General features: G+C 43.6%; 1 protein-coding gene across 4 annotated transcripts; it reads left to right on the top strand.

Moving 5' to 3' along the window:
* Positions 1–833: 833 nt before the first annotated feature.
* On the top strand, positions 834–8126 carry C5H11orf87 (chromosome 5 C11orf87 homolog). 4 transcript variants are annotated; one of them, XM_038536255.1, is made up of 3 exons: positions 1068–1260; positions 1726–1944; positions 2292–8126. In XM_038536255.1, exons 2-3 carry the CDS (start codon positions 1820–1822, stop codon positions 3145–3147), a joined length of 981 nt encoding a protein of 326 aa, XP_038392183.1. In that variant the 5' UTR covers positions 1068–1260; positions 1726–1819; the 3' UTR covers positions 3148–8126. The 4 variants fall into 4 exon arrangements, 3 of the variants coding, with proteins under 3 accessions (XP_038392183.1, XP_038392185.1, XP_038392182.1); XM_038536257.1 differs by having other exon boundaries at positions 1719–1929; XM_038536254.1 differs by having other exon boundaries at positions 1719–1944.
* Positions 8127–17481: the final 9355 nt, after the last annotated feature.

Here is a 17481-nt window from a genome sequence, read left to right as displayed (position 1 = left end):
CTCAATTTTGCAAGTAAATATGTTAGACTCAAAGATGGGAAGAAAACGAGACAGTGAGAGAAGAAGGAAGGGCACATTTTATAAGACAATGGAATGTTTCCTAAGATCATACAGTGTCTTTACGGGCTATTCCAAGCTGGTTCCTCCTATATAAAAATGAGAATACTTCATTTTAAAGTTGCCTACTGTAACCCGATGTACTGTTCATGTATTTCCAAAGGCCCTAAAGCAAGAGTTGATTAATCTCTGCCTAGATTTAGGCAGGCTGATGAGAATCTTGCAGGAAGTTCTATCTGTTTCGCTGAAAGGCTATTGTTAACACTACGGCAAAGTAAGGGGTACACTCAAAATTTTCATAGGACAGTTTATTTCTGTACTCCTCTGAGTTGTTTTTGCCTTCCTGTCTTATAAGCCTTGTGTGTGCTTTGTGTGCTCACGAGAGCACACAAAGCACACATTAAAAGAGAATGAATGTTGAATATATGGAGTGGGTTTTGGGCCTGAAGATGAGTGTGTGAGTGAGTAGAGGAGAAACATGAGTCAGGTGGAGTGAGAGGTAAGTTGAAGACTCTGGTGGAGAGGAAAACGGTTAATTTGCATTGTTCGTGACTAAATACGTGTTCAGGTTTGTATTTTATGCTCTGCCACACGCGTTCAGAAATGCCCTTCTCATTTCTCATATTCACGCAGTTTCCGTACAGAACCAGGCCAGCATAGACAGGCTTGCAGAGGAGAACAATCCTCATCAGCCGAGGAGAGAGAGAGAGAGAGAGAGAGAGGAATCAAATGTGTACCCGGGGGGGGGGGGGGGGGGGGGAGATGGCTCTCTGGGGTGTAAAAACGTGTTCCTGGGACCATGTGGAAAAGGGTTGAGGGCAGGGCTTCCTCCTTCCGAGGCATAGGAGTGCAGAGGTGGGCTGCTCCCGGTGCCACGGTGGGGGTTGCTCCTCGCATGTAGCCCCTGGCAGGGGAAGGACAGGGAACTAGGAATGCGTGTGGCAGAGGCTCACTCTGCCAGGACGAGATGTTGGGGTATGAGGGTGGGGTGGGGGCCCGAGGGGTGGCTTGGAGCCCTAGCGGTGGCTGCCTGACGTCACCGGCCTCTCTGGCAATAGGCTGCGAGCTGAGCTCCCCGAAGCGGCGGCGGCAGCGGCAGCGGCAGCCGGGCTCGGTCGCCGGCCCCTTCACTCCGCGCCTTCTGCAGCCGCCACTGCAGCCGCGCGGCGGGGGCTCCCTCCCTGCAGCCAGCTAGTGGCCCAGGTAAGGGACGCGGTGCCGCTAAAGGTCCCAGCTGCCGGGTGGCGGGGCGCGAGAGGGGCGGCCTGCGCAGGCCCCCCCGCGGCAGCCTCGGCCCCCACCCGGCCCGGCCCCGGCTCGCGCGCCTCCCCTCTGCTCCGCAGTGCAACAGTTTGCAGCTGCCTCTGGAGAAGGGCGGGCGAGGGGCTGTGCTGCGCGCTGCGGGTCTACCCGGCTCGGGTCCCCGCACAGAGCCTCGGCTGGGGCTGGGAAGGCTGGAGGGGAGGTCCGTTCCCCAAACTTTGCGAACGAGAACCCTCTGCCTTCCGTTTCCCGTCCCCCTAGAAAGAAGCAGGATACTGCCGAGTGCGGGGCACAGGGAGACGGAGAGAAGGGGGCGTTTGCGGGGACGTGCTTTAGCTGAGAAAAAGGTGTTTCAGCTGCCTTTTTTTTTTTTTTTTTCCTGGTGTGTGTGGGGGGAGGTACCAGGGAAGGAGGCAGAAGAAAGGATGGAGCGCGATCCAGCGCGGCAGCCGCGGCCACGGACAGAGGCGGAGTAGGATGTGGTTGCTGTGGTGCCCCCATGGGAATGGGACTTGAGGGCTCTGAAGCCGGCCAGGGAAGAAGAGTCTGGAGGGGGAGGGAGGAGCAGGCAGGACTGCGTACCCGGAGCCCGCTCGCCCGGCGGCCGGGGTGGGTGCCGGGAAGGTAGGATCCAGGGGGAGACATCCACCGGGAGGGCGAAGGAAGGGGGAGAGCGGGGCTCGGGCGGCAGGGACCGCGTTCCGGGGCGGCGGCGTGTCTGTTGCGATTAGAAAGTTGTGGGGGCGCCGGGAGCTGCCTCATCTGCTGAGTAATCTGGCTCTCGGCGGGGCGGGCGCAGACCCCTTGCCAGCGGGGGGCGAGGGCGCGCGGCCGGGGGCGGGCGGGGTCGGCGGCTGCGGAGCAGGCGGGCAGCGCCCGGCGGACGCGGGGTGCCCGGGGGCCGCGCCTTCGGCCCTCCGCGCCCCCCCGGGCAGCGGCCGGGATCCTAACTGAGCCTGTTCTCTCTGCAGCCTGGTGCCTTGGGAAAGGAAGAGGGCGCGCGGACACGCGTTCCAGGCGGGGTCGGCGAGGATCTCCCGGGCGCCGCTCGCTTCCCCGCCGGCTTGCTCGCCCGCGGCTGCTCCCTCGGCCCTTCGCCCGCGCGCGCATCCCCTCCCGCACCAGGGAGTAGTTCTGGGTGGCGTGGGCTCCGTCCTCTTCTTGGCTGGTGGGAACCGTGTGCCTGAGAGAGGAAGTCTGGTGGGCCCGGCCCCTCCCAGCCCAGCGCCGATGAGTGCCCGGGCGCCCAAGGAGCTGAGGCTGGCGCTGCCGCCGTGTCTCCTCAACCGGACCTTTGCTTCCCCCAACGCCAGCGGCAGCGGCAACGCCAGTGCCCGCGGCCCGGGTACAGGCGCCAGCGGAGGCGGCACCTGCATCACGCAGGTGGGACAGCAGCTCTTCCAGTCCTTCTCCTCCACGCTGGTGCTGATCGTCCTGGTCACCCTCATCTTCTGCCTCATCGTGCTGTCCCTCTCCACCTTCCACATCCACAAGCGCAGGATGAAGAAGCGGAAGATGCAGAGGGCTCAGGAGGAGTACGAGCGGGATCACTGCAGCAGCAATCGCGGCGGCAGGGGGCTGCCCCCGGCGGGCGGCCAGGCCCCAGCCCAAGCCAAAGAAACCCGGCTGGAGAGGCAGCCCCGGGACTTTGCCTTCTGCACCCCCTCCGACGCCTCCTCTTCGTCTCTGTCCCCTGGCCTCCCGTGCCAGGGTCCCTGTGCTCCTCCGGCTCCACCACCCGCCCCCAGTCCGCAAGGAGCACAAGCAGCCTCCTCCTGTTTGGACACAGCTGGCGAGGGCCTTTTGCAAACGGTGGTACTGTCCTGATCATTTAGCCCCCTCTTCCCTCCCCTTCCTCATCTCCAGCATCTTTGCCGTCCTTGCTTTCTCCCCCTCCATCTTTCCTCTTCCACTTTTCTCTGGCCTCCCTCTCTTTTTCCTTCTTTCCGTCTCTGCCCTCCCCTTACTCTGTTTCTCCTCCGCCGAGGCACTGTGCGGTATTTGTAAATATTGGGCGAGGAAAGTCTCGGAAGAAGAAATAACGCTGATAATACTTTATTATTAATATTTATAGTAATTATTATAATACTAATAACACAATCCAAGCGCATGACAAATCACATAATTTCTCATTGTCAATGAAGGATGCGTCTTCCCTCTCCACCCTGCACCCCCCCCACACACACACACAATAAGGAGGAGAAACCGCACAAGCTACCAAATATAAAAGAGGCATTGATTCCTGGAGCAAAGGGAGTGGAGGGGGCCCGGTGTGTTGTACATAGCTGTCAAGTTAAGGTTCAGTTACCTTCCCTTCCTTCCATCTCCCCCCACCCCCACCCAAGCTTTCACTTTTCCTTCAGCTTCCCTCCTTCCCCATTCCCACCTTCCGCCGGGCTCAGGCAATAGTACATTTTAAAGAAAATGTCTACATTAAGCACCAGAACTACAAGAGGCCACAGAGACAGTCCCAGACAAACGTGTATGACATGTACTGGTCTCTGGTCAGCCCTCTTTCTCACCCCTTAGTTAACCATTCCTTTTTCCAGGACCAGGCATTTAAAAATTTACTTTTAGAAATGTCCCTCGCTGGCCGAAAATCTTTAAATGGGTTGAAAGAAAAGAAAGAAAGAAACAGAAAGCAAAAGAAGAAAGAAAGAAAGAAAGAAAGAAAGAAAGAAAGAAAGAAAGAAAGAAAGAAAGAAAGAAAGAAAGAAAGAAAGAAAAACAACATCTGCTGCTTTAGCTCTCTGCCCCGCCCCCAGCTGTTCACCTTTGACTTGTGGCATTTTCGGGATTCATAAAGGATCCAGAAGCTGTCCAGACAGGTGTGGTGCTGAAATTGCTTCACAGGACTGGTTTCTTTGGTTGTGTAGGCAGAGGAGGGGCTGTTTTGGGAAGTGACTATTTTAGCTTTTTGTTGGTTTCTTTCTTCTTTTTCTACGATCGGGTTTGCGTGTACTATTGGTTTTATTATTAAACATTGCATAAGTTAACCTTTTTTTGTACAAAAAAAAAAGTACTAGGTGATGTGCAGTACTGAAAGTGCAGTATCTAACCAACCAGAATGTTTCTGTTTAATTTTTAGAGCAAGTGCACCTTTGTTATATATTTATTATATTGGTACCAAATACAGAAACAAACTATAGTTCTGTACTACATCCTCCAAACTGTATAGTCTTGTTCTTAATTTCCAGCTGTTGATATAATGGTTACCACTGGATGAGCAATTCAGTGGGCAGGCCTGGCTTCTGCTGTTTCCAGAAGTGTTCTTTTGTACCTTATTCTGTAGTAGACTGTTATAAAAAGATAACACATATGTTTTCTTTTTTTCTTTTGCGAGTAACAGAGACAACCACAACAGAAAACAAACAAATAATGGATGTGCAGGAATGCCATCTATTAAAACATGGTTAATATTTAAACAGTGCCTGTAGTCCTCCCTGCATGCAATTACCACCTGGAGGCAGTGGTGTGTGTGCTTGCTTGTACTGTATGTGTTTGGGGGTGAGACTGGTGGGGATATTGGGCAATTTGGATGACAGGACATGCAAATTTCATGAGAAGTTAAACCCAGTAACTACTTGTAGGATAAAAAAAAATATATGAAGCTTGTTAGTAAAAAATTTGTGCCTGCATCTGAGATGCAGTGAAGGAAAGGCTCTTTTCTCTTTCTCAGTCTGGCTTACCTACCTTCACTGGATACACACACACAAAAAAAATAGTTGAGAGAAAAACAAAGTGAGAGGAAAGATCAATATTTTTATTCTCTCTCCTGATGCCAGAGAAGGCCATCTATGTTTGAAATGGGGTCCACCTATGGTTATTTACCACTTTGTTTCCCTTGGACTGATGATAGAAGGAGCCAGAAGCATATTGCAATCTTAAATATATGCAGTGGCATCCTTTCTTGGGAACCAATTTTTTTGACAGCTATTTAAATATTTGGATAATATATGAATGAAAATGAATCAATCAAAAAATTCTTATCAACCCGCACGGTGTAAGGCAACAGTGCCCCTATGTGCATCCCTCTTCCAAATAACTATTAATTCTAGGTTCTCTGTGTTGGTTCCAGGCTTCTGTGCTCTTATCTAGAGAAAAATATTACCTCTGAGGTTTTAGGTCATCTGTTAAATTGCCCAAGCTCAACCTGCATCTTTTATACAAATAATTTAATAAGCTTAACTTTAACCGTCCATTAGATATTCACTCACGTCCTTTCCTGAAACACAGAGGATCATCATTTAAGCATGCCATGTTGTAATATTAGGAAGACCAGGTATAATCTTTGGGTTCAATATATTAAACAATGAACCAGATTCTCTCCAGTGCCTTAGTCACTTCCTAGTAATAGGTAAAAGAGTGCATTAACTCCCTCAGGCCACTAGGGAATCCTTTAGTGCATCAGAGCTCCACACTGTACATCAGAATGACTAAGGCACTGTGAGGAAGAAAGTCCATTAAGTTTTGTGGCTCACCCTCATCCAGCTGTAGCCCTTTAATACCTTATTACAGAATGACTTTTGGACTTGAAATTTGAACAGAATCAGGGACTCAGAAGGGAGCTTCCTCATTTCCAATAAGCTCCACTAAGTGCATGGATATTACTTTCTCCCTCTTGTTTGGTGCACTTCTTACAGTGAATAATTTCCCATTTTATTGAAGCAATAAGATGTTCTGTTGTGAGCAGTGCTGGATGATGATTCCATTTCCTTGGTGCTGAAGCTACTCTTACGTTCTTGCCTTATGAATCACAGTGCATTCAAGGCATGCAATAATAATCCCCTTCCAAGGAGCAGCCTGTACACTCTAGGGGGTAATTATGAAATTGTCCTATATAATTTTTCCCCAAAGAAATAGAGGAAACAGGAGAAATAAAAGCATTATGTATACTGTTTAAAAAACATCTTGATACCTCTAAACATGGGCACACATCCATAATATGCTCTTATTGTGCACCTTTAAATATGTATGCCTTTCTCCATTAACTGACTGTGGTTTAATATTTTTAACAGTGCTCTTTGTAAAGATGATGTGGTTTGTGAGTCAAATTTCATGCTGAGTTTCATATACTCAGAATTCTAAGCTTCTGGTGGTGTCACTTGAGATTTTTTATGAGATAGTGAATTACATGAAATTCTAGTAATACCAGTCCCCACACCAAATCATTGCAATAAGCACATACCCAAGCAATTTGCACAGACCCTGTTTAGAGCATTGCATCTTATTGAGCTCAATTGACAGTCTCAGGAGTTTGGGATGCTACCAACAGGGCATTTTGGATTTCATTTATATGAAACAAAAGGCAATCTGGAAATAGCTAAATTTATTTTAAGGATTTTATTCACTGATGTCCCGTCAAATGAATTGCTTCAAATCCCTATAGCTACAGCTCAACTTCTGCACTTGCTACTCAGTATTAATAAGGTGGCATGCTTGATTCTTATTGTTTTTAAAAATGAGAAAATTGGAGAGAGAATACCATTATGTCAACTGTATGGGACTCTGAATCTTAAAGATGTAGATGAATATAATCTTCTTTAGAATTTATATACACCCATAGATATGTATTTATATATGCATACATTTTGTACAAATTTACAATGGACTTTTTGTATTCTCTTTTCTGTCGTTACAAGAATGAGATGGAAACCAAATTGTTGTTCCATCCTCTTATCCAGAGAGGATACTGAGAAGTCAGGTATATGCATGTACGTATTTCTCTGGGGTTAAATCCGAATGACTTTCTCTTTATTTAATGAAAGGGGAGAGTCTTGTTTGGCTCGGGGAGTTGGTAATTAGATAAGCTTCCTTTCCTAGTTAGTAACTCAAATGTAGCAATGATAATGAACTTGTGACCATGCCTATGTGGTCTAAATATCTAGATGGAAAGCAAAAATATCTAGAGGAGCTTTAGAGCTATCTAGACCACAAGCCTGGATTGTGGCTTGATTTTTTTTTTTTATTTTCAGCCTATATGTTGTGTGGAAATACAATTTATATCTGCATAGCTAAAGGTAAAGTGAAAATATGACCATTATCTGTTTAGTTTGGTATGTAGTTTTTGGAAAATATGGATAAATTAGCTTTTTAAAAAACATTTTGGCATCTGACTTTTCCACCATTTCTATCTATATCAATTGAATTAATTAGATAATGGTTAAAATTCCATTTTTTCCATTAAATGCTTTTCTGTGGGTGACAGTTGTGGAAGTTAAAGGTTAAATTAGAACCAGAAACTTTAATCTAGTCTGGTCAGGCTCCTCAGGTCCATTCCCCTGTGAATCTGGACTTTAAATCTGAATTTGAAAAACCACTCTTCTGGGCCATGCTTCTTTTGAAATTAGTGATTGTGGCTCACAGATGTTTTAGTTCATATTAGAATGAACTGACCTATCTATAGAGGGGTATTTAATCATGAATTGAACATCAGTCTGATTTGGTTTCTGATTTACTTGATAACATTTGAGAAACAGCTTTGATGACTTGACATCAATACTTATTAATGTCACCAACCTAGTAATACAATTGGTGCCATGTAGGAATGCTTAGCTAAGAATAAGAATTTAATTAACTTTAATTGAGGACAATGTCTTATCAAGGTAGTTCTACCTGTTTGAAGCAGGGATACTTGTGATCTCATTGGGTTGTTTTCATAGGGAGATTAACAACAATAATGACAAAAGCAACAGAAAAACTGATTTTTGAACTCAAATATATCCAACAGACAGAATAAAACAGATATTAGAATTCATGGAAAATTTGTTTTGCTTTTCTATCAATAAAAGAGTTTTCTTGTTTAATTGGCTTTTTGGACACTATTTCCTTATTAGTTTATATAATATAATAAGATTATAAAACTACTCTACTGTCCTCAGAGGCTCAAAGAAATTAGTTTTTATTTTTAATTATTTCTCATCTGAACTTCTTCAAAACCAACTACATCAAAAAATGGAAGTTTATAAATTTTAGTATCACCCAATAAACTGAGTCCTGTCCAATAATTTAGCAGTCCTTTTAGGCAGATGTTCAGGCTCTGTGGTCATATACTTAGTCACTCAGATTTCCTCTTTTTCTGCCTTCTCTAATATAATCAAGTATATGGGGAAAGGATATGATTGACATGATTTTGTGGTGGTTAGGGAAATGGGAAGCCTCACATTCATGTAAATTCTTTGGGTCCTGCTGAACTCTGCTGCAAGTAGTTGATTAGAAGTGCTCTCCAGTCTGAGATGCTATTGTCGTTTCTGGCTTTTGTGCTGACATTCACCACTGCAGTCTTAATGCCCGCCCCCCCCCAATCCCTTCCCCCCAGTCTCAAATCATCTCCCACAGGAGTATGTATATCCTGCCATCCTTAGGTCCAGCAGGACTCTCACACTTTGTTTTCCTGCAGATATAGGAACTTCTGGATATCCTTCATGCCATTAACCTACTACTGAGAAGCATGGCAACACCTGCCACTGCCAACTCAGTTCAGCTGGTCCTGCTCCATGTCAGATGGTATTATGAATTAGCCCTTACAGTTCCACTCTGGTACTTTCCAGAGGGGTGGGGTTGCCATTAAGCCCGAATCCTTGGGCTTCTCAAAAAATATTTACATGTTTATGAAGCACCATCTCCTCTTTTTGTCTATGGAAGAGAGAAGCATAAAAGCTTTCACGGCTGCCTGTCTCACTCTTCTGTCTCATTTTTTTCTCAGAATTACCCCAGACTACAAGAAGCAGATTTTCCTCTTAATACCCCCTTTTATCTACCTGAGATTCCTTCTACTATAGGTGACACCCACTTCTGCAATGGGCTTTGTCTCTTTCCTGACTTCAGCCTAATGACTAGCCTTTAATGGCAATTAGGGTGTAGGAGACAGAGAGAAGCTTATTGATAAGGGATCCTAAATTGGGAGATATTTGAAACATACAATGCTACCATAGTAAACCTTTGCATTCCTGAAAGGACATTAACTCATGATTAAGGCCCTACTCTCCCCTTTCCTAGAAGGTGAGAGCTTGATTATTAACCTATGCTTATTTCTTTGTGACCTTCTACCCAATCCCTCCACGTTTGGCTAGAAAAATCTCCATATGGATTGAATCCTTTACTTTGTATCACTATTCGTTCTCCAAGAGGGCACAGCCTCTTCCCAATACTGGTCCATTACGTCACTCTATCTCCAACCTTAGTAGCTGCAGATTGCATGCTAGAAATGTTTTCCTTGAGCCAGGAAAACTTCTAGTGGATGTTGAATTCTGGAGTACAGATGAATAGCTTTCTTTACCAAAAGGTGGCAGGAAGTATGGATTGGTGCCACAATGTAATCTCTAACTATGGTCTACTTCAATCCCAGGAGGTAAATATTTTTCCACCTCAGTTTTTTGGTTCAAGAGAGGGGATGGGTATTTATTCAGCTAGGTCTCACAAGAGGAGGTCTGACAATGGACCTACTCATGGGCCTTTCTGGGTTGACTTCATTAATTAAATACTAGGTGGGTATTGTCTTTCTTTTTAGTTGTTGAAGTCCAATCTCTCTTTCCAATAATGCCTCTCTAAATATGACTCAGTCTGAATTGATGCTGTTAGTATTGGGCATTCCTCTCTGAAAAGTTGGTTCTACTTCTCAAAAAACTTTACAGACCAAGAAGGGGCTCTAGTGATAGGTTTTCTTATCCCCTCTTTTCTACTTTATGCTGGCCATTCTCTACCTGCATCTACAAATTTTCTCTCTCCCTAGGTCATGGCTCTGACTTAGGATTTTTAATTTTAGCCTAAACATTTATAGTGACTCTTTGGTAAAAAAAAAAAAAAAAAAAAAAAAAAAAAGAATTTGCTCTATATAGATTCTTAAACAACCTGAGAAATACCCTGAAATGCACTGAGATGTCAAAAATATTCACCTTTCATATATAGGTATAAGCAACACAAACGTGACTACTCTGTCTTCCTATGATTCATCTTCTTTCTCACAGGGACCAACTTGCTGGGTAGCCCTTTTAATTAAATTTTCAGGCTCTCAAATTTTCTCTTCTCTGCTCCTTTCCACGGTAATGTCTGGGAATGATTTGTGTTATATGATGGTAGCTGAAGGGGAAGTTTCCTCAGACCCATGCAATCTTAAACAAATCTTTTCTGGTCTGTGCTGCGGAGTGGCCAGTCTTGTCTGCTTCCTGGGTTGTACCCACCACTGGAACCTAAGATTCCGAACTTTTTTATATAGTCTCCTCAAATCTGAGTCTACCGTGGTTCTTTTATGTCAAATGCAAGATTTTGCTGTTTTTGCTGTGTTTAGGCATCTCTGGGCCCCTTCAACTGGGACAAATGAGCATCTCTGAGTCCTTTAGTGCATCCCATTTGGACCATGGAAAATAAGACTTCTACTTGCCTAGGGTCACCACCACTGTCACAGTGGCACTGCCTTTCTGTAGGGGAGAAGAAAGTACTGTAGCTATCTCTAGTAATGGTTTCCCCTAGTATGGCCAGGGAGATTTTCTAAAGCCCCTCCTGGTCTCAAAGTCCTCAGACTCTCTGATCCTATCAGAATACTTACCATTGGATCTCTCTCTATAGCTGTTTGTCTCTGAATCAAGGACAGTCAAGGACTTTGGGGACCAAAAGCTTTGGAATCTGCCCTCCTCAAATATTAGAGGGAATATCAACAGAACAGATATGATAGTGGTCACAAAATGGGATATAGAGACACCAGATGGAATGTAACTTCAAAAATCCTGCAACAAAAGAAGGTTTGAATTAATAGGGGTGGGGATGAAGAATCCTGGTATATTTGGGAATATATTAGGTTATGGAATTGATGGAGTTGGTGATTAATAGATGCTTGATGTGAGGGAGATGAAGCAAAAAGAGAAGGAAAAAGGAGGGAATAGATGGATACTTTCTGTTTTGTTGATTAGGGCAACCTGGGCCTGTGTGCTGCTTGTGTTATGAGTTGGGACAAAATTAATCATTAGTAATGAAGGTTCAAATGGAGCGCTGGGCTTTGCTGGCACAACCTGGGTGGGTTTGTTCCCGGGCCATGCTCAGAATGTGGTGAAGCCTAGTTCTATGGAGCAGCCTGCAATTTGGCATATGAGCTTCAAGAAATAGCACTGTCATTATCATGTAATTCCTGGATGACTACTCATCGTCTGTCAGGTTGGAGGAGTTCTCCTCTCCGTATGTCTGGAAGTGTTTGTGTTCTGACATTAGCTTCTAGGGCATTTGTTGCAATTCTGAGACATGCCTGCAGAGAATTGTGTGAAGTTATACAGGATCTATGATAAACTCTGCTTGGCTCTCTTAGAAGAGAGAAATAATCAGATATGACACCATTGGCAGTGATAAGAATCTATATGCTGCTGAAAAGGAATCCTAGGGTGTTGGTGAATTTGTTGAAATACCAATACAACCAGTATTATGGAGAAAGGCATGGTTCTCTCAGTTGGTAGTCATGAGACCTTGGACAAGTGCCTTACCTTTCCATGCTTTAGTTTGTGAAGGCTTGTTCTGTGAATTAAATGAGAAAATAAATGCAAAGGTCTACCAAGAGTGGGAAGTGAGTGCCTGATAGTTCCTATTTTTGCTGCTTTTATGAGATTAGGCGGCAAAGGGAGAGCATAGTTTTCTGGTAGATCATTAGTAGCAAACTCATGTTCTCTGCTCTAACAAGACATTCTAGTCTCTAGCAAAGTGCCTGGCATATAGTAGTTATTCAGTATAAATGTTGTTGAATAAACAAGCGAATGAATCAATTGAAATTCTATGGATTCATGCCTGGTGAAGTACTGTGATACTACTGTAGGAATCTAGTCTGAATCATACCAGCAACAGAAAAGCAAAAATTAACAGAATATTTGTGACAGTCACTAATTTCACCTGACTCATGGATGGCAATCAACATGGCATCATTGAGATCTTTGGCATTTTCAATGATATGTATCTTGAAAGAAATGTTTGGCAGATATAATGCTTCTCCATCACACACTATCCCTACTCATGCTTGTGTGAATAGCCCAGCAAACTTGTTTTTATGACCTGAGCCTTAATACTTCTCATGGCTGGTAGAAGAACAGTGAGTCAACCATAGGAACTGGAGCCAAATGAACATTTGTTGAAGGAAAAGATTCAGGAAAGCAGTCGCCTGGGATTTCTCGGTGTCCATCAGTTCTTCTGCACTGAAGGAGATGCTAAAGAAGAAGGTAGGACCCAATCCTCTCAAAGAGATTAATGACACAATTTGGGGGGCAAGACTTCTAGAATGAAATAACACAAGCAAAACCAAATTCATGTTACAATTATATAAATAATAAGCCAAGTTGAATGAACACAGGCTGACCATTTATTATATAATCTTCTTTCACTCTCTTGTTCAAAACAGGAGCCATAGGATTCCACTTACATGTAGACAGAGAAATCTGGATCTGACAGCAAGATTTGGAGTTGAGGCAAAGAGAGGCTTAGGCTCTGTTCCTTTGGACTAGAAAACGTGTCACTATCCCTCAGTGGTAATGCAAACTACAGGCCTTTGGCAGATTTGCTGCAATTTATCATTCCTCTTTTTAATCCTTTCACCTGCCCCAACATGCTTTTAGGCTCTCTAAACTGCCTAGTGTCCCGATCTGTGCCCTACTTCCACTTTAAGATCTATCCTCCTCTTTTTGGGTTGCTGGACCCAATGCCAACCTAGGGAGGGGGATGTCTCCCCTACCAGTGACAAGCAATTCTTTGGCACCAGCTGGGTGTCCTACAATTCAACTAAATTCTAACATGGTCTACCTGGAGATAGCATCAAATCTCATGGATAAAGGGCTCCATCCTACAAGACTGTCACCAGCCCCACTTCAGATGCCAGTGGCAAGACCAGGTTGTTACCTGTACTTCTGACTTAACCAGTTACAAATCAGCAGCTCGCAAGACCTCTTCTCAGGTTTAATTAATTTGCTATAGCAGCTCACAGACCTCAGAGAGACATTTTACTTATGAGGTCATAGCTTATTATGAAAGGATGTAACTTAGGAAGAGCAAGATTGAAGAAATGCACAGGGCAAGGTATGGAGAAAGGGTGTGGATTTCCATGCTCTATGATTGCACCACTCTCCCCAAATCTTCACATGTTCACCAACCTACAAGTTCTCTGAACTTTATCCCTTTGGGTTTTTATGAAGGCTTTATTATGTAGGCATGATTGATTAAATCATTGGCTACTGATTATTGATTCTACCTCCAGCCCTTTTTTCCTGTCCCCCGCTCTAGCCCCCCACATTGGACTGACAGTTCCAATCCTCTAACCACATGGTTGGCTCTACTGAAAACTAGTCCCCATCCTCCTTTTTTTTTTTTTTTTTTAGTCCCCATCCTTCTGTACTTTGTTCCACCCCAGGTCACTTCATTAATATAGCAAAAAAGACACCTTAATTACTCTCAACACTTTGAAAATTTTAAAGGTTTTTGAGAGTTGTGAGCCAAGGACGATGGATTAAGACCAAATATATATGAGAAATATATATATGGTCATCTGAATGACCAATTATATATTTTTCTTATAAATCACAATATTGTACTTCTCAAAGTATAATACTTTCTGTTTAGTATTGTGTAATACTGTTAGGACCACTGTCTCTCTCTGAAAATTCAATATGAATGCGTGTTCCTCTTGTAACATTATCTGACTCTTCCTTCTCAGAACTGTACTCTGCTATATTGAGCATGTGTATTTGGTATCAATAATGACAATCAATAATTTAAGATAATATTTTCGTTTTCACAGAAGCCTACAGTGCCTTAGATAGAAGGGCATATTTCAAGGCTGGACTTTGGGTGCCGGAGTGTTGGTCTTAAGACCCTTGAGATCTGATCAGGGAGGTAACCACTTAATCAATTCAGCACTCAGCAGGTAACACCCAAATTAAGACCTATAAAAGCCTCTGGCCTTTAAAAAAAAAAAAAAAAAAAAAAAAAAGTGGCTTCCCAGTCTATCTTCCTCATGTAATTTAATGCAAAAATAATGCAAAACTGTAAAATAAATAAGGAAGCCATTAGTAAAGTTCTGTTTTTTTTCTTATGGCAATGATAATACTTTGTTAAGGTAATAATTTTTATTTTTTCATGCTCATACTGCCTGATGGAAACTCTAGCCAGCACCAAGCAGACCTAATGGAGGAAGTTGGCAATTTAGTGCCACCTCTCCAAAGGCTTACATTTTTTATCATGACTGAGGGGCTATCTGTGGAAAATGTATCAACAAACCATCTAAAGCTTCTGGGCTTGCTCTTCAAGGAAGGGACATCTTTGGATTCACATAAGTGTGGTTCCCCCTATGCAGGGAGGGAATACTGGGGCCATGGGGTCTTGTCAGGCCTGGTTGACACTGATTTCTATACTCTCTGTCAGGTTTGAGGGTCACCTTGGCTAGGTGGAAGCAAGAGTGTCCTCACCCCTGCAAACTCTGATCTTCGCCTTTGTGGATGCTAGAACTACTTCAGGAGCTTGTCCAGGGCCATCAGTCATCACTGACTTAGGTTCCCTTGGATCACTCCGTCTGTGGGCCTACAGTAGAATCTTCCCAGGCTTTGTTCCCCTTCCTTGAATGCAGAAGAAAGCAAGTCAGGGACAAAATATCCAGGGAGACCCTGTCTTAACCTAACAGAGCATCATTTACCTTTATTCTCATTCCTTGTAAAAATGTATCAACTTCATTTAAAGGAAGGGACACTTTAGCATCACTTAGAAACTATCCTATCAGATATAGGATGGGTGTTTTGTTCGTGCCTGTTTTGTGTTTAACCAAGATATCTCAGTTAACCTTCAGGATAAACTTTTTTGGGGGGTTTTACTCCTGTTTTATAGATGAAAAACTGAGATATTAAGTAATTCCCACAAGATCACCCCACTTGTAAGTGATCGAGTCTGGATTTATATTAAGGTTTGCCTAATTCCAAAGCCCCTCATTTTTCTTTTCTATGCTGCTAGAAGAAAATACCATTCCTGTGGCTTCTCTTATCAATTTCAAATAATTAAATTATTTCTGTGACACCTCAATAATAAAGGGACATGACAAAACAAAAATATATGTCCAAGAGCACTCCTCAAGATGTGGTACAAGAACCCATGTACATCAGAATCTGAGTGTGTGGAGAGGGGGAAGATTACCAACCTACTGAATTTACAGGTGATCTGGGATTGGCCCAGTACTCGCTGAATCTGAATCTCTGGAAATATTTCTTAGGAAAATGCACGTTTAGCAAAGTCCTCATGTGATGGTTAGTACAAACTAAAATCACCATCCTAAAGGGGTGCCTAATGAAGAAGAATGAGGACTTTGAGGGAAATCTGTACATTTTATCAAGATCAGAAAGGGAAACAACTTATTTTTCAGGTTTCTATGGAGATCATATGCTCATTTTTTATTTTACTGGTGGAACAGAGGTGCTATTTCTCTGTGTACTAACACACAGCACTGGAACTGAATGGAATTACCCAGCTTTTTTAGCCTGATTCCTTTTTGTTGGCATGAAAAAGACAAAAGAACCTCATGGCCCTCAGACCCTGATATTAAGAGTCAATAGATCTGGCAATGTCTCTCCTTCACAAAGGCAAGTAAATAGAATTATGCAGATTGAGTTGGCAAAGTCATTGCCTCTGAAACAAGCCCAAAAGCCACAGACACCCACCAAATTGCATAAAACAGAGCTGTGGCCAAGAGGAAGTACATGGCAGCTCTGAATGCAGTAAAATAAAATGCTGCCAATATGGCTGTTGGTATATTAGCATCACTGGTGGAAATCATCAGTTACTCCTTTAGGACTGGAGAAGGTCATATGCTATATCAGAAATATTAATAAAATCATTATCTTTCTAGAAGCCAGATAGAGAGGGAAACTTTCAAATTAGGCTTGGGTGGAGGGAAGACTGAGGAAAGATGCTTCAATTAAAAAAAAAGCAAAACAGTGGGGCTCTTAGCTATCCAGTGTTTGAAGAGACTGGTATCAAGTATTTGGTAGAGATTTGAGCTTACTTTTGTTTTTTTAAAATAATGTAAATGGGTTTTTTGGAAATGTTTCATTATGATCTATTCCGTAATAACGAGCTGCCTGACTGATGCTAAGAATTTTATTTTTGTTATCTCAATCATTCTTCAAAAAACCCTGCGAAGTGGGCATTGTCCTCACCCAAAAACTGCTGGGGGAGAAAGCAGGGCTTGGGGAAGGTGAATGGCTTGCCTGTGACTACATGGTGAGTCGCGGAGACCATCTGGCCCCACAGCTCTGGTTCTGGCTGATTCACCCAATTCCTGCATAGTCTCTGCCTCCCCATCCCAGTTCTTTGCTAACAGCAGGCGATGCCTCATCCAAAATGAGGATTCATCTTGTGTGTGTGGCTGCTCCATGAATTTAGCAAGATCTTGCCACTGTTTTTGAAAATGGCCCATAGCAAGGGGTTTAAACTCTCTCCCAGCTTATGCACTGTACCTGTCCCTGCTTTCTGAGGAGCTGGACAGGTGCCAATGACCCATTTTTAAAGTGTGATCGGCTATGGCAAACAGCGTGGAGTGTACAGGCAGACTGCCTGGGTTTTGAGCCCTGCCCCATGACTTACTAGCTGTGTACAGGTGATGTTGTCCAGATTATCAAGCTATCTCCTCCTCATTCCTGTGATTTGCAAAACTAATGTGAGGATGATAGCATGGGAGGGTTGTAGGAAGAATTGAGTTAATAGATGAATTCATGTGTTTAGAAAGGTGACTAGCACACAGTGAATGCTCAGTAGATACTGTTGCTGTGCTTGTTGTTGTCATGAAAGTTTAGTAATGAGAAACTTTGGGACCATCAATATGGTAATATGCAACATTACCCCCAAAATTCACAACAGATGAGCAACAGTAACTTTCAGAGGAAACCGAGGGAGGCTAAGAGTGTGGATGCTGCACCAGACCACTTGTCTTCATATCTTGGTCTGACACTCACGAGCTGTGTCACTTTGCGTGGCTGGCTCAACACTTTCTTGCCTCAGTTCTCCTATTGAGAAATAGCAGTATAAGAATATTTCCTTCCAAGGAATATCATAAAGATTAACAGCAAGTTAACATTTCTAATGTGTTTAGAAAATGCCTGAGACATAGCAAGAACTGCCTATGTGTTGGTTAATGAACAATAAAAGATCAACTTTTTAAAA

The sequence above is a fragment of the Canis lupus genome, chromosome 5, assembly GCF_011100685.1.
Source record: "Canis lupus familiaris isolate Mischka breed German Shepherd chromosome 5, alternate assembly UU_Cfam_GSD_1.0, whole genome shotgun sequence".
NCBI lineage: Eukaryota > Metazoa > Chordata > Mammalia > Carnivora > Canidae > Canis > Canis lupus.
Note: the sequence above shows the minus strand (reverse complement) of the source record. Positions and strands in the feature narration are given on the sequence as shown.